Genomic DNA, 23,787 nt, shown 5'->3' with positions numbered 1-23,787 from the left:
ACACAGTCTGTAGGAAAACATTGTATAGTAAAGTACTCAATCATAACAGTGTCTTTATTCACAAAAAGTGGTGTGCATCAATGAAAATGAAAGAATGTTTGTCCATGTATTTAACAGAACCATTCATTTTTCCGTGTAACCATGTGGCCATGAGTATCTGACATGCAGCCTCTGTCCTGTGAGTGTTTGTTCAGCGTGGAACAGGGTGGAGCCCGGTGCAGCCTGGTGGCTCCCTCAGAATACCTCGGGCTAAATGTGGCCTCGGTTAATCCCTAATACGTGCTGCTGCCGCTGAGGTCCCTCCCTGGCTCATCAGGGAAAGTCCTGCACCGAGACATGAAGGAGATTCCCCTCCTGACAGCAGCAGGACAATGCTGTATGGATATTAACCACAGCCGCCCTCAACCCGGGACACCTCCACTATGTGAGTACAGTTGACAGTATACCTTAAATTTCACCTTGTAGTCTGTTTGTGTGATATGTATGTCATTGATAAACAGCAGCAAAAGCCTGCTGTTTATCAATTCTAATATACACATTTTAAAGCCTTAAATATTGTAAAGAAACAAACCTATACACACACCGGGTCATACTGTGTAAGTGTTGTGAGTTGACTTGCCTGTTAAAGCCTACTTGTTACATAAGAAGCTTTTCAAGTGTCTGTACTGTATTTTAGGAAACAGCGAGTCGTGCTCATACACACTTGAATGTCAAAATCACACACTTGTTTTCCTTTTATTGAGATTACAAACTGTTGATAAGAATAAAAAATAAAAAGTGGGGAAAGGTTTTAAAGCTTTTGTACTGGCCAATAACAGTGAGAAAGGTTTTAATTCCACAGTTTTAAGGAAGGTTAGTCACAACGAATCACTCGAATTTCACCAGTCAAAAGCTCTAGCTCCATCTAAACTCAATTGATTTATGTATGTTTTTGGCTTTGTAGGTCAAAATATGCCTTTTTGCAGCAGACATTTGACAGTAGCATAGCAGGACAAGCACAACTGTATTTAGGAGAGCCAATTTCATGGTTTTGTTGTTGTGTACGCTGGTTTACATGAATGGTTCAGCTACTGAGCTACTACCAGAGCCACTGTTAACATTATTAGTGTCTGTCAAGTCAAATACTGTGTTGTTTAAGAAGCCAATGTGATTTCACAAATGTATGTTAACTGGTTACCTCCAACAAGGTTGATATTGTTTTAACAGTAACTGCCAACTATTTTTTTAGCAACAGGTTCTCCAATGTTGGACACAAAGAGTCTTTTTTAATTCCACATTTTCCTTCATTATCAACATTTAGCCTACATCACCCATAATCCACCTCTAGCTGCCAACATTTCAGTGTGAGATTCACTTTATTTTCTAAATTGTCGGCCCCAAGTGTTGCTGACTCAAGCGACATCCCTCGAGGCATTTTATCAGATGATCTGCAGTTCGCTCTGGGGCCACAAATGACTTAGTGAAATGTATTTTTTGCACATATTGTCGTAAACCTACGACATATTTATGTCTTGGCCCCCTACAACCTGTAAACAGAGTTTGCTGTGTGAGATCAGAGGAAAATCCATTTAAAATATATTATGCATTTTTAGATTGACTCCGTATCTTTCTGTCAGTCAGTGATTTTTATTCATGTATGTCATGAGGTTGAATTTGCGGAAAGCTGAAACTTGCTTGAGAGAGATATATCTCCAATTCAACATGACACGAAAGAGTGAGCTGCTTATCTGATTTGTAGAACCAATAGTCAGAGTAATAAATAAATACAGTGAATTAAAGACAATTAGCAATTCCGAATTTCTTGCATTAAAAAGGCCGATGTTTGGTGTTTGGTGGGCGACTCTCAGGTTTAGCAGTCTGGATTTTGTCTCCTCATGAATGTAACAAAAAAGGAAATCCAGCCTAGTCATGCATGTGTCGTGTGGTTCTTTACTTTTGAGTGTGTGTGATTTCCCGTGTCTCCATTTCTGCCCCCTCACCTTTCAGTGCCATGATGCATCCTCGGGTTCTTCTACCAAACCACCTCAGCGACGTCCAGCTATGAGTGAACAAGCACGAGCCACCATGAGCGCCGACACTGTCTGCAGGGCAGAGCTGGACTCGGAGCACAACGGTGAGCTGGACGACCTGGTGGCGGCCATGAACATGGCCGCCAACTGCATGACGCCGCCTAACGGCTCGAGGGCCGGCACTCCGAGGACCAGCAGCTCCCACCGTCTCCGACTCTCAGACAGAAAGCTGTCGCTGCAGGAGAGAGGGACCCGCATGGCCCGACAGCCCACCATTGAGACCAAGCGTGTGTCCATCACAGATGCTGATGTGAGGACAGTCAGACAAGCACAGTCCAGCATGTTACTCATGAGTTGTGTCTCTGATTGAATTCTCCCTTCAATTTCTGCAGGACTGTGTCCAGCTCAACCAGTATAAACTGAAGACAGAGATCGGCAAGGTGATGAACATTCAATCACCCAAAATGACATGGAGGTGACGACCAAGGATTTCAACAAAGTTATTCACACTCGTTGTTTTTACGCCTCAGGGTTCATATGGAGTGGTGAAGTTAGCTTATAATGAAGATTCTGAAGAGTACTACGTAAGTTGAGGCTCGTAAAATTATGCATTCATGGTCAAAGTGTTTGCAGGTGAATGTTTCTGACCTTTTTCCAACTACTCTCATTTATTCAGGCAATGAAAGTTGTTTCAAAGAAGAGGCTGATGAAGCAGTGTGGATTTTTCCGTGAGTGATAATCTTCCTCTCTGATAACATTTTAAAAGCCTAATAAACGTCACTCCTCTGGAGATGTTTGTGTGTGTGTGTGTGTGTGTGTGTGTGTGTGCTTTCAGGCCGCCTGCCCCCTCAAGGATCAAACTTGCAGGATCCGTTCCCTAAAGCCGCGATGCCTCTGGAGAAAGTGTACAAAGAGATCGCTATCCTAAAGAAACTGGACCATCACAATGTTGTTAAACTGGTGGAGGTAACTTCAGTATCATGACTTACAGCATTATACAACTTACTGCATGTTTTAAACATGCAAAATGCATGTTTATCTAACTGTTAGAAATTGGATATGGTGATAGACTAATATCTAGTAGATAACAAGTGGCAACCCATCGCCACGTCACCTGTCGCTGCCGTTTTTGAAGTTTCTCTTTTTAATTTTCCCATTTTGACCAGCGCCATGTTGTTTTTTTTGAAAATCAGACGTAGAATTCGGGGTGGGTGTGTCATGGTTGTGTAGGGCCTTTAAAACCCCCAAAACACCACAATTATTATTCTTGAAATACAGATTAATGACATGATTTGTATAAAATAAGGAAGAACAAGAGACCGCTGAATTAACATGTTTTGCAGGTGCTTGATGATCCTGATGAAGATGGACTTCATATGGGTAGGGACTCAATTATCCATTTTGCAATATACTGAATTTAGCTCTTTTAATTTATCAACATGATTAACACAATATCAGCACAAAGAAAATAAATCATTTAAATCTGATTATTTATCCTAAAGCCTTCGAATTGGTGCCAAAAGGGTATGTTTTATAATCCGTCTGGAGATGAGTTCGATTTTTCGAAGATTTGGTAATTATTAAATATTCTTAGATAGACTAAAAATAATGATTGAATGTTCTGTGTTTCTCCACATCCCATATCAACCAGCCCAGTGATGGAAGTGCCTACAGACGACCCTTTCACAGAGGAGCAGGCTCGCTTTTACTTCAGAGACATCGTCCTTGGGATAGAGTACTGTAAGTTTACAGTTAGGATTTAACTATGCTACATATCACAAAGCAAAACCAGTGTCACTTCACACCCACATTTAAGCAGTATAACGATGTTCACACAATAATGTAGCTGTGAGCGCTGAGTGTATATCCATGTATTTGTTACCAACTACAACTCCTCCTGTGGACATCCATGAGTGGAGGCTAGTGTGTAAACAGATATATACAATATATAGACAGAATATATCACAGTTGAATTAATATGTCTGACTGAGAGAAGTGGAAATTACTGCCACACATAACCTTTTCAAAAAACTGATGATTGAATGATCATTCATTTTTAAAACATTGTGTACACATTTTCTAATTTGTTAAAACCACATGTTTAGAATCAGAAGATGTTCAATGTCTTGAACAAGCTGAAAGTACAAGAGACTTAATTCTATTGCTCGCACGACTGCTTTGTTTTTCTACAGTTTGATTTCTGAAATCTGATTTCTGTTTCATTTTGCTGCCCTGTGGAGCACTTTGCTTCAAAAAGTGCTGTAAAAATAAGAATTATTATTCTTATTATTTTCAAAGTTCAGGGCATGTTGAACATATTGTTCTCTTAAACTTCACTGAACCTTTTCATTGCCAGATTTACACCAAAGTGCAACACACTTCCTTAGAGCTGCTCCCAAACTGGCATCGAGCTGATGTGTCTCGTCTTCATTGTTTCTGTGTAGTGCACTACCACAAGATCGTCCACAGAGACATTAAACCCTCCAACCTGCTGCTGGGAGATGACGGACACATCAAGATCGCAGACTTTGGCGTGAGCAACGAGTTCGAGGGGACCGACGCCCTCCTGTCGAGTACGGCGGGGACCCCGGCCTTCATGGCCCCTGAGATGATGACCGAACACGAGCATCGTTTCAGCGGAAAGGTGAGACAAGAAGTCACCCGCTGGTCGGCTAGTGAACAGATAATGGTCATCAGTGAGTGACATCATGCTTAATTGGGATAAATGATCAATAAATGTTGTTCATCCACTGAGAGCTTTCAGTGATGACGTGTGTTTGTTGTCCAGGCATTAGACGTGTGGGCGATGGGAGTCACACTCTACTGTTTTGTCTACGGGAAGGTAAGAGTTCACTGCAAAACTCATGCAGAATAAAATGACAATTTCACGTTGAATTTTTTTATAATTTCAATGATCTTGTTTGTCCTGTTCCAGTGCCCTTTTTATGATGAATACATTATCTCTCTACACAAAAAAATCAAGAACAAACCTGTGGACTTTCCAGAGACGTAAGCAAACATCAGGAAACATTTATCAGACTAACAGCTAATAGCAAACACTTGATACATTAACCTGCAACATAATATCCATGTGGGTTTGAACCATAGACTCTAAGATTACTGCAGTAGTCAGAGTACAGCATCTAGAATCAAATCAATTTTTGAGCATCAAAAAAGCTGCAAAGCTGTGTGAATATTACAAAATGCTTTACAGAGTTTTATTAACTTCAAAGGAAAAATATTATGACATATGTAGAACAATTTACTTGGGCACAAAAGGTGTGATGGCAAAGCTAATGTACCTGTTTGAGATCAGGATTTTTTTTTTCAGTTAGTGCAGCCACAGCTAAAACATTGTGATCTGATCTTTTTTTTAACACAGCCCATTGATTAGTGACGAACTGAAGGAGCTCATTGGACGGATGCTGGATAAAAACCCTGAAACAAGAATCACCATCCCGGAAATTAAGGTCACAAAACAATCATCATTATAAAAAACACCATGTGTTTGCCACAAATCAGTTTTCTTTTTCATAATAAAAGTGTATTTATTTATGTTGTTAACAGCTTCATCCGTGGATGACAGAGAACGGCCTGAATCCTCTCCCTCTGGAGGAGGAGCACTGTACGGCGGTGGAAGTCACTGAGGAGGAGGTGCAGAACAGCGTGAAGCTCATCCCCACGCTTTCTGCTGTGGTGAGTCCAACGCTGCTCGTTGTCTTGTCATCATTTAACCACACTGTCCCGAACCGACTGCAGGTCAGTTCAAACTCGACAGGGAGGACGAACACAGACACGCAAAGGCCTAAAGTGCCTCCTACAGGACACAAAAAACACCCAACAGTTTGGGTTTGAGTTGACCAGAAATTGAAATCAATGAGATTTTGATGCAATAAAATAAATAATTTCACATTTAAAAAGTATTATATTTTGGTGAAGAGACGTAACAGGCAATGAGAACGTCTTTGACACTCTATGGTGTCCACTGCAGATTCTGGTGAAGTCCATGCTGAGGAAGCGGTCTTTCAGTAATCCCTTTGAGTGTCAGGGCAGACGGGCGGGAAGGTCCATGTCTGCCCCTGGAGGTCTTCTTACGTAAGTAGCCTACTCTGCAAATCCCGCCTGCTCCACTCTTCCAAACTGCCAGCTCCGCGATTAGGGCCTCGGACCAAACAAAGCAGTGAGCAGCAGATGCTCGAACGAAAACAGATCAGGCAGTGGAAAACTTTAAATGTACAGTGTGCCGCTCACGTATTAAACATATTAGATCTGCAGTCATCTTTGAAAACTGACAAGTTCATATGCTGTGTTCTTTATGGTCCTCATATAAGGGGCAGATACAAACATGTCCTCTTCTGATAAGTGAATTGGAAGCCCCCTGCAGCAGCAGCAGCAATAATGACCGTGCTGCTTTAGTTCCCCATCCAGTCCTGTCTGTGCGGGGTGGGGGCTAATTACACCTCCACGTGAAGAGATGTGAAACTGCGGCTACATCCTCCTCCGCACAGTCACCACCACCAGTACAACAGGAGACAGCACTGCAATCTCCCACACACTGAAACCTGTGGAGAGCAGATGACGCACATGATGCTGAATGTAGATGGTCCCTCAGCAGGTGCACGGGACAAAAAAGAAAGTGAATAAAAAACAGGATATGTTGAAGTTGCATTTGAGCGCTTGATATTAAATATACTTTGCTGCAGCTGGCTTGGAGAAGGAGTGCGAATTTGATCTTCTCGGAGGGAAGATTAACTGTGGCATTGTGTTCCAGTGATTAAATATGACGCTATCCTGTCCAGAGTTGGGGCAATTCAATTAACGATTAGACTTTATATAAGTCAGAATTAGGTCTGTCTGTATGGAGAGCCATACTGTTCAATACGTAGATAAGTATGACAGCATAAAATAATGTGAATATTAATAAACCATTAAATGCTTCAAACCATTTATTTGGATGAGGAGGTCGATAGCGCTTTCAGAACTGCTCAGTAAAGGTGAAGCTACAGCCAACAGCCTGTGGCTCAGCGCAATGGCCAGAAATGGGGAAACAGCTTGGCTCTGTCCAAAGGCAACAAAATTTGCCTGTCGGCATTTGTCTAAAGCTCACCAATTACCATGGTATATCTTGTTTGTTTAATTCCATTCAAAAGCCATGCTGTATTACAATCATAATTATGTTTTAATCCCCCCATAAAACCAGAAATGGTTTTTCATAATTCAGTGTTTGAGCAGATTAAACAAACAAGATTTAGCCAATAGTGTTAATCAGTTTTCTTAAGAGGGGCTAGTGTGTAGATTTTTGTCACCTTTAAAAAGAGTGAGATAACTGTTTCCCCTTGTTTACAGTCTTTATGCTAAGATATGTTAGCCTTTTATTTACTGTAAAAATAGTAAACAACATCTAACTAAGGTGTGCTTCATTGAAATCTGTACTTTACTGTGCTGCGATTCTGGCCTCTTACATTGCATCTCCTTCTTGCAGTGGTTCTTGGGGCTTATTGGGGTCTTCGCCTCATCTTCATCCTTCCTTGAGGTAATTAAAAAAAAAAATAATAATTTAGGTTAAGCTGTCATTCGCTCCACACCCTCACCGCAGCTCATCCGTTGTTTGTTCAACCTTAAGAGGATTTAACAGGGACAAGACAACGCAAAGCTCCCAACAACGAGCTGTACCTAAAATAACTGGACACAAGCACACACACACACACACACACACACACACACACACACTCTCTCTCTCTCTCTCTCTCTCTCATACTCACGCGCACGCACACGCACACGCACACACACACACACACACACTCTCTCTCACTCTCACACTCACCCACACAAACACGCGCACACACACACACGCACACACACACACACACACACACACACACACACACACAGGGTTGTCGCTGAGTGCTTTGTGCTTCCTGTTTCTCTTGTGTCCTCTTGAGGTTAATGCGGAGACAAAGTGATGAGCTGTCCTGAGGGGGACATGTACTCTATGACATTTTGGTGTAGTGTTACCGCCCTGCCCCTACTTCCCTCCTACCTTCAACAACATGATCGAGCGTGTTGTCCCACAGGAAAGTCAGCAACGAGGGGAGCAGAGAAGGAGAGCTTGAGGACTTGTACGAAGACGACACATTCACAGAGAGTGCAGATTAAATTCACACATGCATTGACACAGATTCAAATGTTCTCCTAAGTCTTGCATGCCACCTTGGCTTTCATGTTTGAATTTTTGTATCACTTTAGTGCAGAAAAACCCAGATGGATAGTGCATTAAATACATTAAATAATAGCAAAGGAAAATAGAGTTTAATCTGCTATGTTACTACTTAAATTTCAGATGGCATCTGCCATTCTTGAAAGTTATATGATTTATCTACTTGGATTGTTCTTAAAAATGTAAATATGCTCTATAAAGAAGATATTTTTACGTTTTCCTACAGCTGTTGATGATAATAAAATTTCAAATTTCAAACACTGGCTTTGAATGATTGCAGGGGGGAAAAAAGTAATTAGCTATATCCAGCAGTATTGATGAAACACTAGATGGCAGCCTTGTGACAGCCTGTCGTTTTTTCTTTGTTCTGACCTTGAATTGCCTCATCAATGGTAGTGCTTTGTTTACCTGGAGGTTTATGACATTTTAGCATCTATAGCAAAAGCCCAAATCTTAACCCTTATGCAATCACACACTCCTACATCACCTTTGATTCTTCTCACAGGTCCTGAAATCCACACCAAGGATCTCACATCTCTAAACACACTCTTAAATACTGAACCTGTTGCTCGGTTTTATTTCAAAGGTCCTTTTTAAAAACATGTTCCAGTAACAAGTGCACTTCTTTCTCCAGACCAGAAGAGGGAAGCATTGTGTTGCAAATAAAGACAGGAGTCACGAACAAGGAGGCCCTGAGTTTGAGCCCTTGTTAATAGCAATAATTCAACTTTACTGTCCTGACAAACCTCTACGATACTGTTGAGAAATATTCAAAAGCAGCATCCTAGTACTGTTGAATTGGATTGTCTGCGTTTATGATGGAATTCAGACATAAAAATATTTGAATACTTGAATATTTAAAATAGAGTAAAACCAGCCACAACAATGCTTAATAAAATGTAAATATCCTCTTTAATTACACGGACAAGGTATCGGAGATATGACAAGGTAAGTTGTGTTGTTTTCTGTTGTAATTTTTTCTTATAATCATCTGAGCTACAACTTTTAAAATAGTTGCATTTTTAGAAGTTTCTTCAGTTGTTTTTATTGAGTTAAAGAGGGCTTAATAAAAAAATCATTGACAGAGGAGAAAAAATACAAGCATTACTTAAATTCAGTATTGGCATCAAAATACAGCATTTATGAGTACTGGTAGTCATCATGTAGTAACATACACCATTAATATGCACTACTTATATGGTAATTGTGCCTTGCATTTCAACTCCATTGGTTGCTTAAGCTATAATACATAATAATGTTTTGTTGAGTGTTTTTTGTATTCATAATTTTAATCTGCACAAATACAAGTACAATGTCTACCTCTGAAAGAGAATATAGTAAAGGTTTGAGGTATGGAATGAACTGGCAATACTCAAAGTAGGCGACTAGATTTTTGTTTTTTCCAAATGCACATCTTAACACTGCTCCAATTCTCTCCTTTGATTGTGCTGCAAAAAATAGATGTTTCAGTTCCGATGATGGGGAGGAGGCATGATGCAGCAAAATGCCTGAGCAGGAGGTGCCACCGACAATCACTATTACGACATTACTCTTGCAGTGTCCCGATCGGCACAAGTTTATCAGGTTGAGCCGTGGATACACCATTGGTCTGCAGAGCCAGGTTCACCGAGGTAGAGTCAAGGTTTCTCTGTAGGTGTTCACGTCGTAGGTGGAAAATATATCTGATGAGCTCAGGCAACGGAACAGTATGGAAAAAAAAAACAATAGGCACCATTAGTATATCTATATAATTTTAAATCATTATTATCTATTTAGGGTCAGTGACATAATGATGTGGTTGGTTAAGAGCCTTTCAATCTTCACTGTTATTGCTCTCTGTAATAGCACATTTTTGTTTTGGGATGAGATCATGACATGAACTCTCACATCATAGTTTTAGTTCGCTTCCCTTCAAATGTACGAAAATGGACTAAATACAACTCTTTAGCCCAATATGGTTCATGAAACCATTTGTATTCCTGCAGTCAGCCCATTTTTCCCTAATTGTTGCAGTTATGTGATGACCGAAGAGGAGTGTTTCTGAGCAAAGATTTCTGTGGAAACTGTTGCCATGCAACAGCACAATACTGCACTAATACAGAGTAGTAACTTCCCTGTATGACTGCTCGTTTTCCTCAGCTCACCCTGCCTGGGTACCAATGCAATATTTTACTCCATTCAATATAGAATATATTTTTTGTCCAACCAATAGCCCATACCTCAATATTGTAATGTTAAAATTATTATAAATAAATTTAAGGGGAAAGCAGCAAGTCATCACATTTAAGTAGCTGAACCAGGAAATGTTTTTCCTTGAAAATGACTTCATCATTAGCCAAAGTATAACAAAACAGCTTGAACAACACTTTATTATCTCGACATGTTTTTAATGTAAGCATCTCAATTTACAAGTAACAATAATTCGTAGTGAAAATTCTGCGCTTGCTGTAAGTATAATTTGTGAGAAAAATATATGTTCTATATTCTATTCTCTTAAAGTTCAAATGCATAATAAGGCCTTTCTTTCCGGGCCGTAACTGTGGTGCCATTGTTTCACTGATGGGCAGGGGAAACTTTGCCTCAGCGTCTGGTTCCACACCCAGACTCCCGTCAGTTTCCAAATCCAGAGCCAGCTGCAGTTCAGCCTCAGATACTTAGCTAAACACTGACCCTCAGATCTCACTGTTAACCCTCTATTCCTCTCACCACACTGGGTTTTACTGCTGGAGCCTCGGCCGGCTCCACGTCACTTACACCTCCCACTTGCTCTCTTTTCTGTGCCGGCTATTCACCACAACTGACCCCACTAACCCATTGTCGAATGGACTCGTACATTCCCCCAAGGCTTCCAAGTGGAAGGCTTTTCTTTCTTTCTCTCTCTCCTTCTTCCCCGTGCACTGTTCGGAATCCCCTATGTCCACATACACAGTGAGTCACCATTTCAGACGTCAGACAGACCCACAGACACTGGAGGATATCATTTGCCAACCAGTTGGCAGCTGCAGAGCTAATTGTCAAATCAAAGCTTAGACAGTGATAAGGTAAAAAGAATAAACACTACACCTCGGAATGAGGAGCGGACAAACACAACGCAGACTGGTACCTGAACACATGGTAACTAAAGACCTTTTCATTCAGAACTGCTTCGTAATGATTGAACAAATCAGTTCAATTTAAGTATTTGTATCACAATCATTTCATTCGCATTGAAAGACTTTATATATATTTTTTTTTTCCTGTATAAAACATCCACGATAAGCATGACTACAGTATGAGCAAAAACCTAAGAAAAAAACATGCCAGCTGGAAAAACAACAACAACTGAAACAGTTGAATTTAGCACAACATTGTAGCAGCTTCACCGTGTGAGGAGGTCACGCAGACAGGTCAGCCTCCCTGACAGTGAGCTGACTGTGGAGGATCCCTCCGAGTGTATGAAGGCTCTGGCGTTGGGGCGACTTCGTTTCAGACTCACCTTTAACAAAGATCTGCTCATCACACAACCATCTGTTGTGAAACGCACCTTAATAAGCCAAAAAGCATGCAGCCAAATAATCGACTGTAAAGACAGCAGTGACGTATGTTGAAGCCACATGCAGAGGTTTTTCTATCAGATCAGATGCAGTGCATCCTTCAATGTTTTGGGACAAGTGCGCCCTAAAATAGTCCCTTAAAAACCTTCGGCTGAACACTGTGGCACTTTTCGATAAATAATACAAAAGTCTAAATGTTAGTCTGAATAATTCATTTGCAGCACTCATGCATAACAGCTGTCTTTGTGCCCCAAAGAGTCCGCAGTGCTCTTAATCTTATCACAACGAGAATAATCCACACACATCGAAAAAAGAAAAAGAAAACGCTGATATCGCAGGTACTTATTTGTATCACCTGTGTAATTTCATGGCCATGTCGGGAGTTTGCCGCGTTGGGGGTAAAAGTGATGAATCAGACTCTCTCTTAACTGGAGATATGAACTCCAACAGTCCATCCAGAGGCAGAAAGTCTCTAAAGTGGAGATGCTGTCACATTGATGTCTCTGGTCTACTCACTGTCTACTCACAGGCTGGGGGAGGCCTATTTATAGATCCGGCTCTGTTCTCTGCTTCTACATCGGTCCCCTCTTTCTCTTCATCTCTTTTTTTTTCTCAATCCTCCCCTCCCTCTAATGGGTTGATATTTCTGGAGCTGTACGGCTATCATCTTCTGAGCATCTTTGAGGTGCAGATCGCGTTGAGTCGTATCTTAAACTTTTCAAAATCGGACGTTTCTGTCTCGCTTCACCGGTATGTGTGTGGCGTCCGTCCATCTACTATCTACACAGCTTCATCCATTAAGGGAGCCAGTCCCAGCTGACATTGGGGCGAGAGGCGGGGGCCAACGTATCGCAGGGCCAACGTACGGAGACAAAAAAACATTCACTCTCACATTCACACCTACGGTCAATTTAGAATCTCCAATTAACCTAACCCCAATCTGCAATGTGAGGAAGCCGGAGAGAACCCAGGCCAACAGCAATTGGAATATGTAAACTTGGGCTTCAGTTAATAATGATGGGAATTATTTGCTATTTTCTGACATTGAATTCACTCAACAATCTATCAGTTCTTAAATAAAATATATATATTAATAGAGAAATAATTGCCTTAAAGTACTTCTATGATGGAAGTATACCTGTCCTTGTCTGAGGTTTGTGGGTTTATTAGAATGAAATATTTTTACACTGAATTTAAGCTACCAGACCTCAATTATATATGTTTCCTCTTGTTCCAAGGCTAACCAGCTGCTAACAGTTTTTTATTTACGCAAAAGGTTTGGGAGTGGATTTTGTCTTCAAGCCAGAAATGTGATATTTCACAAAATGTCAAACTATTCCTTTAATTACAGTGCATACTCTTCTTTTCCCCCTCAGCATATCTGTTATCCTGACCTAAAAAGAAAAGGGAGGTTGGGGGTGGCACACAACTTCCCTTTCTTCAAACTTTAAAGAGCTCATCAGATTCTTCCACAGTTTGTTTATTTGTAATCATTTCTTTTATCAGGACCGTTTCAACAAGACGCTGTTGAAAAGTGTCATCGCAGTGATACTGACGAGGAAATCGATGCAGTGATTCAGAGGGCGTTTGCCTTCGGATGACATAATTACTCCGCGATGATCACTTGTGCCCTTAATCATCCTGGCCTCCCCGCGGGGGAAAAAAATGCTTCATGTGATAAAAGTGATCAGACAGAGAGGTTATTGTATAGGTGGAAGTGAAGCATGGCAGCAGAATTTCCTGTTTGATGCATAGATGTGACCTTTAGAATGTGATCTTGTCCAGGGATGTAGATTACACACACTACACGGACTGTTTTAACTGGATATGCATGTCTCACGTAAACAACATTAACATTACATGTTTTTTCATGAGAAATATCCATTTAGTTTTATTTCCAGTTGACACGGAAAGGGCTAAATTGAATTTGTGGCTGATCCGGATACAATTTCATGTCCATCAGTAGAGTGTTTGGGGATTTGTAATGTCACCGACGTTTACCAGTTGGGGTGACACCAATGTCCCAGAAAGTGTTGCAGTGCATTAAAACACAGGCTGGAAGAATCCCAGTACCTCCTGTGTTCTTTGAGCTTTTTTTTTTTTTTTTTTTACAGGATACAATAGGTGTCTGAGCAGTGCAGCAAGGAGCCGGGCTAAGAGCGGGATACTTATTATAGCCCTAGCAACAGGAACGGAATTGGTGGCTGCGGAGAGCGTTCCCGTCAGCTATTGGCTGGCAGGGAGGACCGTTCAAAACACAGAATTTCATCTCATGAAAGGTTCAGTGCAGCAAGCTGCAGCAAGAAGCTGCAGTCTGAGGGCGGATGATCCAGCAGCTTGGTGCTCCAGCTTATCACTCAGGCTCTGCGCTTGAATCACACGGATATGCATATTACCGAGATAAACTCGACCTTTGGTTGATAAAACATTCCATGTGGATGTAAATTGCAAGATTTAAAGGATGCAGTTTCATCCATTGTTCATCGTGAGACGCAGGATTACTATGATTGCTATTATTCTTTTGTTGCAGTGCTCTTCTGTGTGATCATAAGATCTGTTGTCTTTTGAAGCAACATCCTTTTGATCTATGCACTAATTTTGTTAATAATTAGCAAAGCAGTCTTAAAAAGAGCCTCATTGAAGACGTACTGTAGTTTTTTTGTGAGCTGGCAGTGTCCCTGCACTGCAGCTAATGCAGACTCTATCTCATATGTTCACCCACAGACACTCAACACACATGCAATGGTGCAGGGCACACACAGGACACACATACTCATCCAGATATGGCTGTGAACACTCACGCACACACACACTCGTTATGTGAGCCATAAAGGGTTAGATAAGGTCATATTGACATGTTCGATCAATATTTACGCTGCAAACCACAACGGAAATGTTGAAAATCTCTTCTGTCATTAACTTGGAGAATGAAAAGGAATGAGCTGTGGCGCCTGCTGTATGACTGTAGATGGCTACATCACGGAGAGAAATGAAAATATAGAATAATGCAGATAAACAAATAACTTTAATGGGCAACAGATGGCAAACAAAACTTCCTCAGAGCATACAGTTGGTATCCCATCTTCAGCTATTGCCCCCCCCCCCCCCCCCCCCCCCCTTGCTAATTTCCAGTAGGTCAGTTCTTCTTTAATCTAATCAACCTCTTTCCTCGTCAGAGCTCGTGGTTGTATGTTTTCCTGTCACTGAAACATCTGATCAACATCTGAAATAATGAAAAAGTAAAACACAAACCACAGAGAAAAAACAAAAAACAAAACAAAAAGAATAATTTAAAGAGAACACAATGCATGTAATTTTTGGCAATGAGTGAAAGTCTCCTAACATGGTTTTGCAAAAATATTGTCTTTCAAAAGAAAGAAAAAGAAAAGCGAGAAATATTCAGTTTTAACATGTATAACAAAAAAAAATAACGAGTACTCTCTAATATTCATAAGCTGTGTCGATTGCCATTAGGATTTCATGTAAATCCTCCAGCGAGCCTTCAGGACCATCAGCCGTACACTATGGTAAAAATAAATCAAAGCAGCTGTGACATAGATGTGAGCTCATGGAGGCTGACTCATGATGGTGACATAATTGGCATTCATGAACGAGGGTGTGTGACTGACCTTAAGGCTTTTGGTTTCTCTCTTAAACCATCACATCTGAAGTAAAAAGTCAAACTGCCCATTTAATAAGGAAAAATAAACTGCCCTTTGTATGAATATATTAATATAATAATCGATAGAACTAGCAGCATTATAAAGACAAATCCGTACAGCAGCTTTCTGTGCTCTTGCGCAGCTTACTAGTGTCTACAGTTTTTTTTTCTGAATACGCAAATTCTCACATTTTTACTAATCGATAACCAATTCTAGTGAATCGCCTATGCTTTCTCTGTGACCGTATTTGTGCATTGGTGTTGAATATTCATATCTACAGTGTGTGCTGTACAAAGAGCAGACACATTGAACCATTGAAGGGAAAATGTTGTGTTACATTTTGCACACATGCTTGCAGGAACTTCAAATACTGGCAGATAAATCCTTTTTCCTTCCCTGTAAAGGTTAACTTGCAAATGAGGCATATTAAATAATGATACAGGCACATAAAGAAAGCACACACTGTACTCAGGGCACAAAACAAAGTGTCACAACGTGTCTTCAATGAAATGGTTTCTCCTTAAAAACAAATTTACTTATGTGTGACGATACAACAATACACTAGACCACCACGGAAATGGTGCATGTATAATTTAGTCATATTCTTTTTTTATTATCATAGCTATTATTTCGGTTCTTGTGCAACTGCTACATAATGACTCACATTCAAGATATTTTGTCACTCAGGAACAGCTAAAAGGTATAAAAGGAAACAAACAAACAAAAATGTTTACTGTCAGAAATAAAATATGGTCCATGTTCGTGAATCATAACAGAAACATTGAGCCTGAAAACGTCACCATTAAAACTGGATAGCATGACAGAAAAAAGGTACTTAAATACTGCTCAAAGAACAAAATATATCATAATCATACTTCATTGTGACAAACACCAGCTGGTAAGATTAAGTGATCACTGGTGGGTTTTTATTTTCCCTTTTTTTTTTCTTTCATTAACAAATTAAATACACATATTGCATGTCACTATAGCAACGCCCATTACAGGTCAATTTTTACGATCACCATTTTGGTATAGCAAATCAAAAACCATAACAAAAATGAAATAATTTAGAAATTAGAAATCAACATCAGACAAAGCCTGTTTTTCTCAATCATATGAATACTTAACACCCACAGTATAAGTTAATAAAGTCAAGCTACTGTATATAAATACATCACCAGCATGCACAATATTGAATAATCGATATTATTGTTGTCATCATCTTACACTGAAGAAACAGTATAGTAGGCAAGTGCATTTAATAAAACAAACACAGAAGTAAACCACAAACTCTGAAGCTGCTTTTATTTTATTTTTTTTGTCTTTTTTTCTTTTCTTGTTTTATTTCATTAATTCTCTGCCTTTAGTAATCTTCACCTCCAAAAGAATCCATGGTTCCAGTGACAAAACAGACTAATCTGTGAGATGCCAGACGCACTTTAGACAGAAAGAGGGGAATCAATTTGATCTAACCAGTCCTCATTTTTCGCTCCCATGTCATTTATCCTTTAGAATTTTGGAATTTTTTTTTTTTTAAATCCGTTTAGAACTTTCTCTTTTCTCAAGTGTTGGTGTGAGTTAAACGTCCATGGCTTTCAAGGCCCTCGGTCCTGTGTAGACTGCTGCTGGAACCAATGCAAACTAGTTTGGTGAGGCATTCCCATTCAAGCATTTTTCTCTCTCAAGTGACTCAAATGCATCTCTATCACGCAAAATCCTAACTAAGCAGCTTATCTTGACAGAACAAGATCAGTTCCTATGCCAGTGTGAGGCTGCCATTTCAATCCAACAACAACCACTTCAGGCTGATTGACTGACACATCAGTGGTTTGGCAAATGTCAAAGAGAAAATCAAGAAGACGGAGGCCCCTTTCAACTGTATATATATTTCTATATATATTTAAACTAAGATTTAACCTCCACTCTCACCTCTCTTTTGATTCTTTTCTTTTAACACATGGAAAAATAAAGAACTGCTGCTGCGGTATCATCGGCAAAAGCGGCTGCCAAAGTCCACCGGCCCTTCATATTTTTTTTTTTTCGAAGTGTGGTTTCTCTTTAATTGTTGCCCTCCCCGCCCTCGTCATCCTGCTGGTCACTTGTCCACAGTGTCAAGTTGTCTCGGAGCAGCTGCATGATGAGAGTGGAGTCTTTGTAGGAGTCCTCGTTGAGGGTGTCGAGCTCGGCGATGGCGTCGTCGAAGGCGGTCTTCGCCAGATGACAGGCCTGCTCGGGGGCGTTCTGGATCTCGTAGTAAAACACGGAGTAGTTGAGGGCCAGGCCCAGGCGGATGGGGTGGGTGGGCTGCATGTGCTCCTTGCTGATCTCGTGGGCCTCGTTGTAGGCCTTCTCCGACGACTCCACCACGGTGGCTCTCTTCTCCCCTGTGGCCACCTCGGCCAGGTACCGGTAGTAGTCGCCCTTCATCTTCAGGTAGAACACCTTGCTCTCGTGCTGCGTTTCGCTGCAGTTCTTGATCAGGAAGTTGTCCAGCAGGTTGAGCACGTCCTGGCACACCGCCTCCAGCTCCTTCTCAATCTTCTCCCGGTAGGCCCTGACCATCTCGATCTTCTTCTCATTGCCGTCAGCCGAGGTCTTCTGCTCGATGCTGGAGATCACCCTCCAGGACGAGCGGCGGGCCCCGACCACGTTCTTGTAAGCCACAGACAGAAGGTTCCTCTCCTCGTTGGACAGGGCCTCGTTCAGCTCCGTTACCTGTCAGGAGGGGGAAAATGGAACATTTAGGCACCAACTAAAAGCACAAGCCATGACTAATAGCAGTACACTGCATATACATTATGCAAAAAATAATACAAGGTCATTGAGTCTGAGAAAAGGGTTATTGCTATAATTTAAAGAATTAGATGAAAAAAGGAAAGAAATCGCCAGCTATTTCAGCCAAAAATGCCAAACATGCCAACTTCTGAAAAGTATTTTCTGCCATTGTTTGCTTTCAGTGTATCAGTGTAAATGTAATACTTTTCATTTTTGGAAAAAAAATAATAATAATTGTGTTCTTGGGGCTTAACACAAGCTGCAACGCCCTTTACAGAGTCGGACCGGAGACCTCTTTTCATCATTTCCTTTCATCTTATAAATACTGCGTGTGATTTATCCGCATCCCAAGAAAATAAACCTGGTAAAAAGGAAAGGAAGTCAAACTTCCTGCTCTCTGGAAAATTGAAATGATCACTTTTCATACAAACCAAATAATTAATAAGTAATCAGGACACTGGTCGACTGATAGCAGCTCTAATCATTACAAAACACTGTCTTCTATTTTTCATGAAAGAATCTGGAGTAACGGCTCAGTCCACAGCACAGACGATGAGCAATATTTCCCCTGTCATGTACAGTTCCCTGTTTCCATGGCAATCCATTCATTTGGTGCACCAGTAGCTCCAGCTGTCACGTGGACAGCTAGTGCTAGTTTGTGAGAAATGATATTCAAGATAGTCGGCAGTAATGGGTGGGTGGGGGGTTGGGACAGGAGGGGTTGGGACGGGGGGTTGGGGGGGGGGGGGGGGGGTGCTGGAGATGGCTAAAATGTTCCCACAAGCACTTGGGGGCAGCTGCACTGTAAATGAAAACCATCACTGCACAGGCGGTTCACGTGTCCCAGTGACCTTCTCTCTGGCTGTAACTGACCTTTTTACCTGTCTAGATCACCACGCCATGACATCACTCTGACTTTGATTGTTAAATTTAGATTTTGACTGAATGGCACGATGGGCCGGCGGTCGTCAAAGAGACTGTTACTATAATAAAAAAGAGCAGCTTTATTACTCAGGGTTATTTGATTGGAAAAGCAACCTTGTGTTGGAACAGTCAGATGTCGGATCAATGACGTGCACAGACACTGACATAAAGAAATATGCTTATGCTTAGTTTTCACACACAAAAAAAAAACTTTTAACCTTTTTTAATCAGAAAATCTCCTTGATGTGCGAACATCTCTCATTCCTCTGTTCTGACATTCTCTCCTCAGACAGAGGAGCACAAAGATGGCGCAGCATTGCCAACGTCACACAACTCAGTGGACGGCGAGGAGGGTTTAACCTGTCGAGAGAGGGAGCAGCCTTCAGCCGTCTTTCAACTACTGTAGCGCGCATATATATGTGGCATTTACAATCAAATTTGGAAGATTTCTATTAATCTATTGAGTGAATCATCACTAAATGTAACAGGGCGATTGGTGGGAAGCTTATTGTGCCTATACATTGGATTTATTAGTTTGTAGTTATTTTGATATATTATTAAAAAATGGATGAGACTGAGACAAATACCTGATTGCGTTATCATATCTTCAATGGGCTGCACTAATTAAATGTAACACAAGATAATACCAACCTAGAGCTCAAAACTAACATGCCTATCTAGAGCTGAAACAAAAGCTGAATGATGAGTTAACAGAAAGTTAATCTGCAAATAAATTGATAATCAGGGGAAAATTACTACGTCAGCAAAATAAGATTTTTGACGTCCTAACGCGTCCTTAAAAAAAAGCTGCATGAAAAGGCCGTAAAAATGAAAATAATCCATGTATATTTTTCATTAAGGAACCCAAAGGTGAGGGCCAGTCCTTTGTCGCTTGTGGCTGCAATGGCGAGGGATTCCCTTTGATTCGATGAATAGAGTACACACCCCTGCAGAAGGGGCCTAGTTTGGACCGCACTGACATGGCAGATTGTTTAAAGGGGAAAGGACTCCCTCCCTGCACACACATCATCACCCCACCTCCTGCAACCACAAACCCCTCGGGGACAAACCTTCCACGGGGCGGGGGGGTTCACTCCATCTCTCCTGAGGAGCTCAAGACATAATGTTCCTCATTCCTCGCATGGTTTTTGTGTATTTTTTATTCATCAATATGTGAGCTCATAACGGGTTGACAAAGACTCCCAGGGCGCTATTGGTTGAGTATGGGCTGATGTGACACAGCAATTTTTTTTTTTACCCAGTGGTAAATCCAGTTTCCAGGGGGGAGAAGAAGAAAAGCTGAGTGAGGCAAGCAGGCCACCCATGTCACCCTCTCTTCATCAAATGTTACACCACTTCACCAGGCTCGTAAGCCCACTGTGGGTTTAAACGAATGCTGGATATCAGGAGGAAACTGCCTCCGACATGGAAAACAGCACGTCCACACGCTGAGGCGCGAGCAAGTGTCAGAGGAGAGGAGAAAACCTGATCATATTGACTCACTGCAATATGACAAAGAATATTCTAGAGAGATTCTACCGCCTCCTACGTCTGTTTGGAGGAAGGAGCAGTTTAAAGGGCTCCTTTGGGGGGGATTTTTTTTCTTTCTATAAAGTCATCATGCCCCTTACCCCAGAAAAATACAATGACATTCAGTCTTGTATATACAGGGAGATATAAGCAGATGCTGATAATGTACATCATTTTAATTAATGTGACAAAAAAAGGAGGAGGAGGAGGAGGAGGAAGAGGAGGAGGAGGAGGAAGAGGAGGAGGAGGAGGAGTGGGGGTTGATAGGCTTTTTCCGAGCAGCCTACCTCACATGGCTCCCAGCAGCAGAGGCTCTTATGAATTCGGGGGGGGGGGGCAAAAAGCAGCAAATACAATGGAGCAGAGCCGTTATGTGATAAGAGCCCCTTCTTGACGGAGCCTGTGTGATGTCCCTTCATAGAGGCACCGCCCAAGGAGCAGACGGTTTGGACTCGACTCGCCAAAAAAAGCAAGACAATAAAAAAAAAAAGCAGACAGGATGACGACGAGAAAATGAACACGTTGAAACTGGTTTTCCCCCCTTCTTTTTAAAACAAAGATGTGATATTATAGTGCGGTGATATTATAGTGCCCCCCCCCCCCCCCACACACACACACACATTTGGCCAAAGAGATTGCGGAACGAGCTTTTACGCGCAGAGCGGTGACAGTCATGACGATTCAAAAAAACAACAAAAAACAAAACCCAAGTCACATACGTCGGGTCAAGATGATGATCTTCTCTGGGGGAACTTACCGATTTCATAGCCGCTGCCATGTCATCGTACCTCTCAGCCTGCTCGGCCAGCCTGGCTTTCTGCACCAGCTGCTCGCGGTCAACCATGTTGCAGATGAGGGTCGGTGGCTCGGGCGCGCTGCTCCCACTCTGGGTGTTTGGGGATGAAATGATTGATACTTTCAATCGCAATGCAGTGAAATCCTACGCGAGCCGAGTGCTGCAGCTGTTCCCTGCTGTCTGTCTATGCTCCGCGCACACGGGACACCCTCTCCTCTCTCCCTCCCTCCCTCCCTCCTCACACACTCTTCCTCGGCTGCGTCATCTCTCAGAAAGGTGGGTGCCAGTGCCAGTGATGTAACAGCCCGTACATGGGAACCAGAGGGGCCCGGGCGTACAGGGACGGATGGATGCATGGGAGCAGGCCGGGGCCACAGTGGAGTCCTCAGTGGCAGCCCACTGCAGCCGGGAGAGGCCATGGATTGTGTGCAAACGGTCTGACTGTGTTGCCTATGCACAGAATCTTCGCTCACTTTAGGAACATCACACTGATGTTGGATGGGGCCTCCCATTGAGCTCAGAACCTCTATTCTTCGTGGCATGAATTCCACAGGATGTTGGGGTCATTCCATTGACCTTCTGGTCCACGTCGACAATGATTTGTCATCTGCACACACCCAGGCCCAGAGTGGCTAATCGGGAGGCACTGGGAGATGCCCGGTGGGTCGGGCTGGTCGTCGGGCTGCAAGATCCAGTGCCAAGAGTCAGTCCTGTGAAAACAGGCGATCACACAGCAGTGTTTAGAAGTAGAGCCTTACTCAACCACGACCAACGCTGCACGTGAAATCCCCACACTGTTAACGTGATGTAGAACATCACACAGCCTGATCTAGATTGCACCACAGATGCCATGTGAGCAGATGCAAGTGAGAAAGAGGAGAATAAAAAGATATGGTGGAGAACGGAGAGAGAAAAGAAGAGCGGCAAAAGGCCAGAAAAGCGTTTCAAGCTCAGGCACCAAATCTACTTGTTTGAAGCTCATAGTGAAGGTATAGAACAAGAAGTTGATCGGCGATGAGACAGGTGTGCAACCTAGTTACAGTCTCACCTAAATGTATACGATGCAAATATATTCAGAATGGTACTGTGGGATGTCACCTGAGTGTGAGACACTTTCTCATCGCAGTAGCCTGTGGACCACTTTGCCTGTGGTGGTGTAGAAGAGGCAGATCCGAGCACCACCAGCCATGAGCCCATACTGTTCCTCCAGACCGGGCCAGCAGGACTGGTAAGTGCTAAAGATGATCAGAATGCTTTTCATATTCTTCAAATTTTGATTTAGTGTTTCACGTGCCACTGCACTGCCCGGCGATCGTTCATGTAACACTCATGCAGAGGGAAGTATATGTTAGACTGCCCAGTTCCCAGTGCAAAGAGAAGGGGAATAGTTTAATATTGATTCATGTTTGAGGGGTTGCATATCTTTAATGGTTCAGTTATTTGCAATGAAAATGGATTTTGCTGATCTCTTAAAAACACATTATGAAGTGGTAGCTGCACTGAATTGGAAATGATGCCCTAGAAAAATACATTGTGGTGAGAACCAACAATCCGTGTAATCTACAAAATATTAAGTTGTTAAGTTAAGCATTTTGACAGATGACTTTTACTTGCAAAGAAGTATCTATTGTTTTTTACAGTACTACTTTTATTTTTACAAAAGGAGCTGAGTACCTCCTCCACTCAAACGGCAGGAGCTTTACATGATAGCATCTTTACAGATGCTCACAGCGCCCTCTTCTGGACATCAGGGGAAATGAAAGGATGAGAGGATGAGACGTTCTACAATGAGTCGTGTTAAAGCTTCTGAAACCATAGGACTGTCTTTTCAAATCATGCACGAATTAAAACCATTCTCAGTTCAGCAGTTAAATAATTCACCACTGACCCAGAATCACCACGGAGCGGCAGGGGGCAATTTAATACAGTTTAACTTTATTCATTCCTTTTGGGAAACTGTGAGCAGCAGCTCATCACCCACATCAACAGACACAGTGGATCGAAGAAAGAAAAAGAAAGAAAAAAGAACAGTTACAGGCTATCATTTGAAAAAAAATACATATGTGTAATATATCAATAGACATAGATATCTAAAGAATCTACATGTAGAACATAAAAACATAAAAATGCAGAAAACAGAACTCTCACCACTGTTTTCTCAACACAGACACACACAGGCACACACACACACACGCACACACACACACACACACACACACGCACACACACACACACACTGATTTGTTAAACCTTTTTCTTCGTCAGCAGCATGAGATAATCACCTGGTGACCTGCCCAGAGGTCAAGAGAGGAAGCGTTGAATTGCTCGGATGCGTAAACTG

General features: G+C 41.9%; 2 protein-coding genes across 2 annotated transcripts; one reads left to right on the top strand and one right to left on the bottom strand.

The window, feature by feature from the left end:
* The first annotated feature begins 2,040 nt into the window (after positions 1-2,040).
* Positions 2,041-8,484, top strand: camkk1b (calcium/calmodulin-dependent protein kinase kinase 1, alpha b). Its single transcript, XM_035622171.2, has 16 exons — positions 2,041-2,319; positions 2,402-2,449; positions 2,540-2,593; positions 2,686-2,737; positions 2,845-2,975; positions 3,353-3,389; positions 3,512-3,533; positions 3,661-3,749; positions 4,454-4,653; positions 4,798-4,851; positions 4,945-5,018; positions 5,392-5,479; positions 5,577-5,705; positions 6,001-6,104; positions 7,492-7,542; positions 8,084-8,484. Exons 1-16 carry the CDS (start codon positions 2,041-2,043, stop codon positions 8,163-8,165), a joined length of 1,494 nt encoding a protein of 497 aa, XP_035478064.2. The 3' UTR covers positions 8,166-8,484.
* A 7,251-nt stretch (positions 8,485-15,735) lies between these two features.
* On the bottom strand, positions 15,736-21,669 carry ywhag2 (3-monooxygenase/tryptophan 5-monooxygenase activation protein, gamma polypeptide 2). Its single transcript, XM_035622174.2, has 2 exons — positions 21,408-21,669; positions 15,736-18,136 (listed from the first exon to the last, which is right to left on the bottom strand). Exons 1-2 carry the CDS (start codon positions 21,492-21,494, stop codon positions 17,480-17,482), a joined length of 744 nt encoding a protein of 247 aa, XP_035478067.1. The 5' UTR covers positions 21,495-21,669; the 3' UTR covers positions 15,736-17,479.
* Positions 21,670-23,787: the final 2,118 nt, after the last annotated feature.

This window comes from Scophthalmus maximus, chromosome 11 (assembly GCF_022379125.1).
Source record: "Scophthalmus maximus strain ysfricsl-2021 chromosome 11, ASM2237912v1, whole genome shotgun sequence".
Taxonomy (NCBI): domain Eukaryota; kingdom Metazoa; phylum Chordata; class Actinopteri; order Pleuronectiformes; family Scophthalmidae; genus Scophthalmus; species Scophthalmus maximus.
Note: the sequence above shows the minus strand (reverse complement) of the source record. Positions and strands in the feature narration are given on the sequence as shown.

What these genes read in the sequence shown, in the direction of transcription:
- camkk1b (XM_035622171.2), top strand. Translation starts at nt 2,041, where the DNA reads ATGAGTGAACAAGCACGAGCCACCATGAGCGCCGACACTGTCTGCAGG. An exon ending in TTCGAATTGGTGCCAAAAGG is followed by an intron (nt 3,534 to 3,660) that starts GTATGTTTTATA and finishes CATATCAACCAG; the next exon opens with CCCAGTGATGGAAGTGCCTA. An exon ending in ACTGTTTTGTCTACGGGAAG is followed by an intron (nt 4,852 to 4,944) that starts GTAAGAGTTCAC and finishes GTCCTGTTCCAG; the next exon opens with TGCCCTTTTTATGATGAATA.
- ywhag2 (XM_035622174.2), bottom strand. Translation starts at nt 21,494, where the DNA reads ATGGTTGACCGCGAGCAGCTGGTGCAGAAAGCCAGGCTGGCCGAGCAG. An exon ending in TGGCAGCGGCTATGAAATCG is followed by an intron (nt 18,137 to 21,407) that starts GTAAGTTCCCCC and finishes CCCTCCTGACAG; the next exon opens with GTAACGGAGCTGAACGAGGC.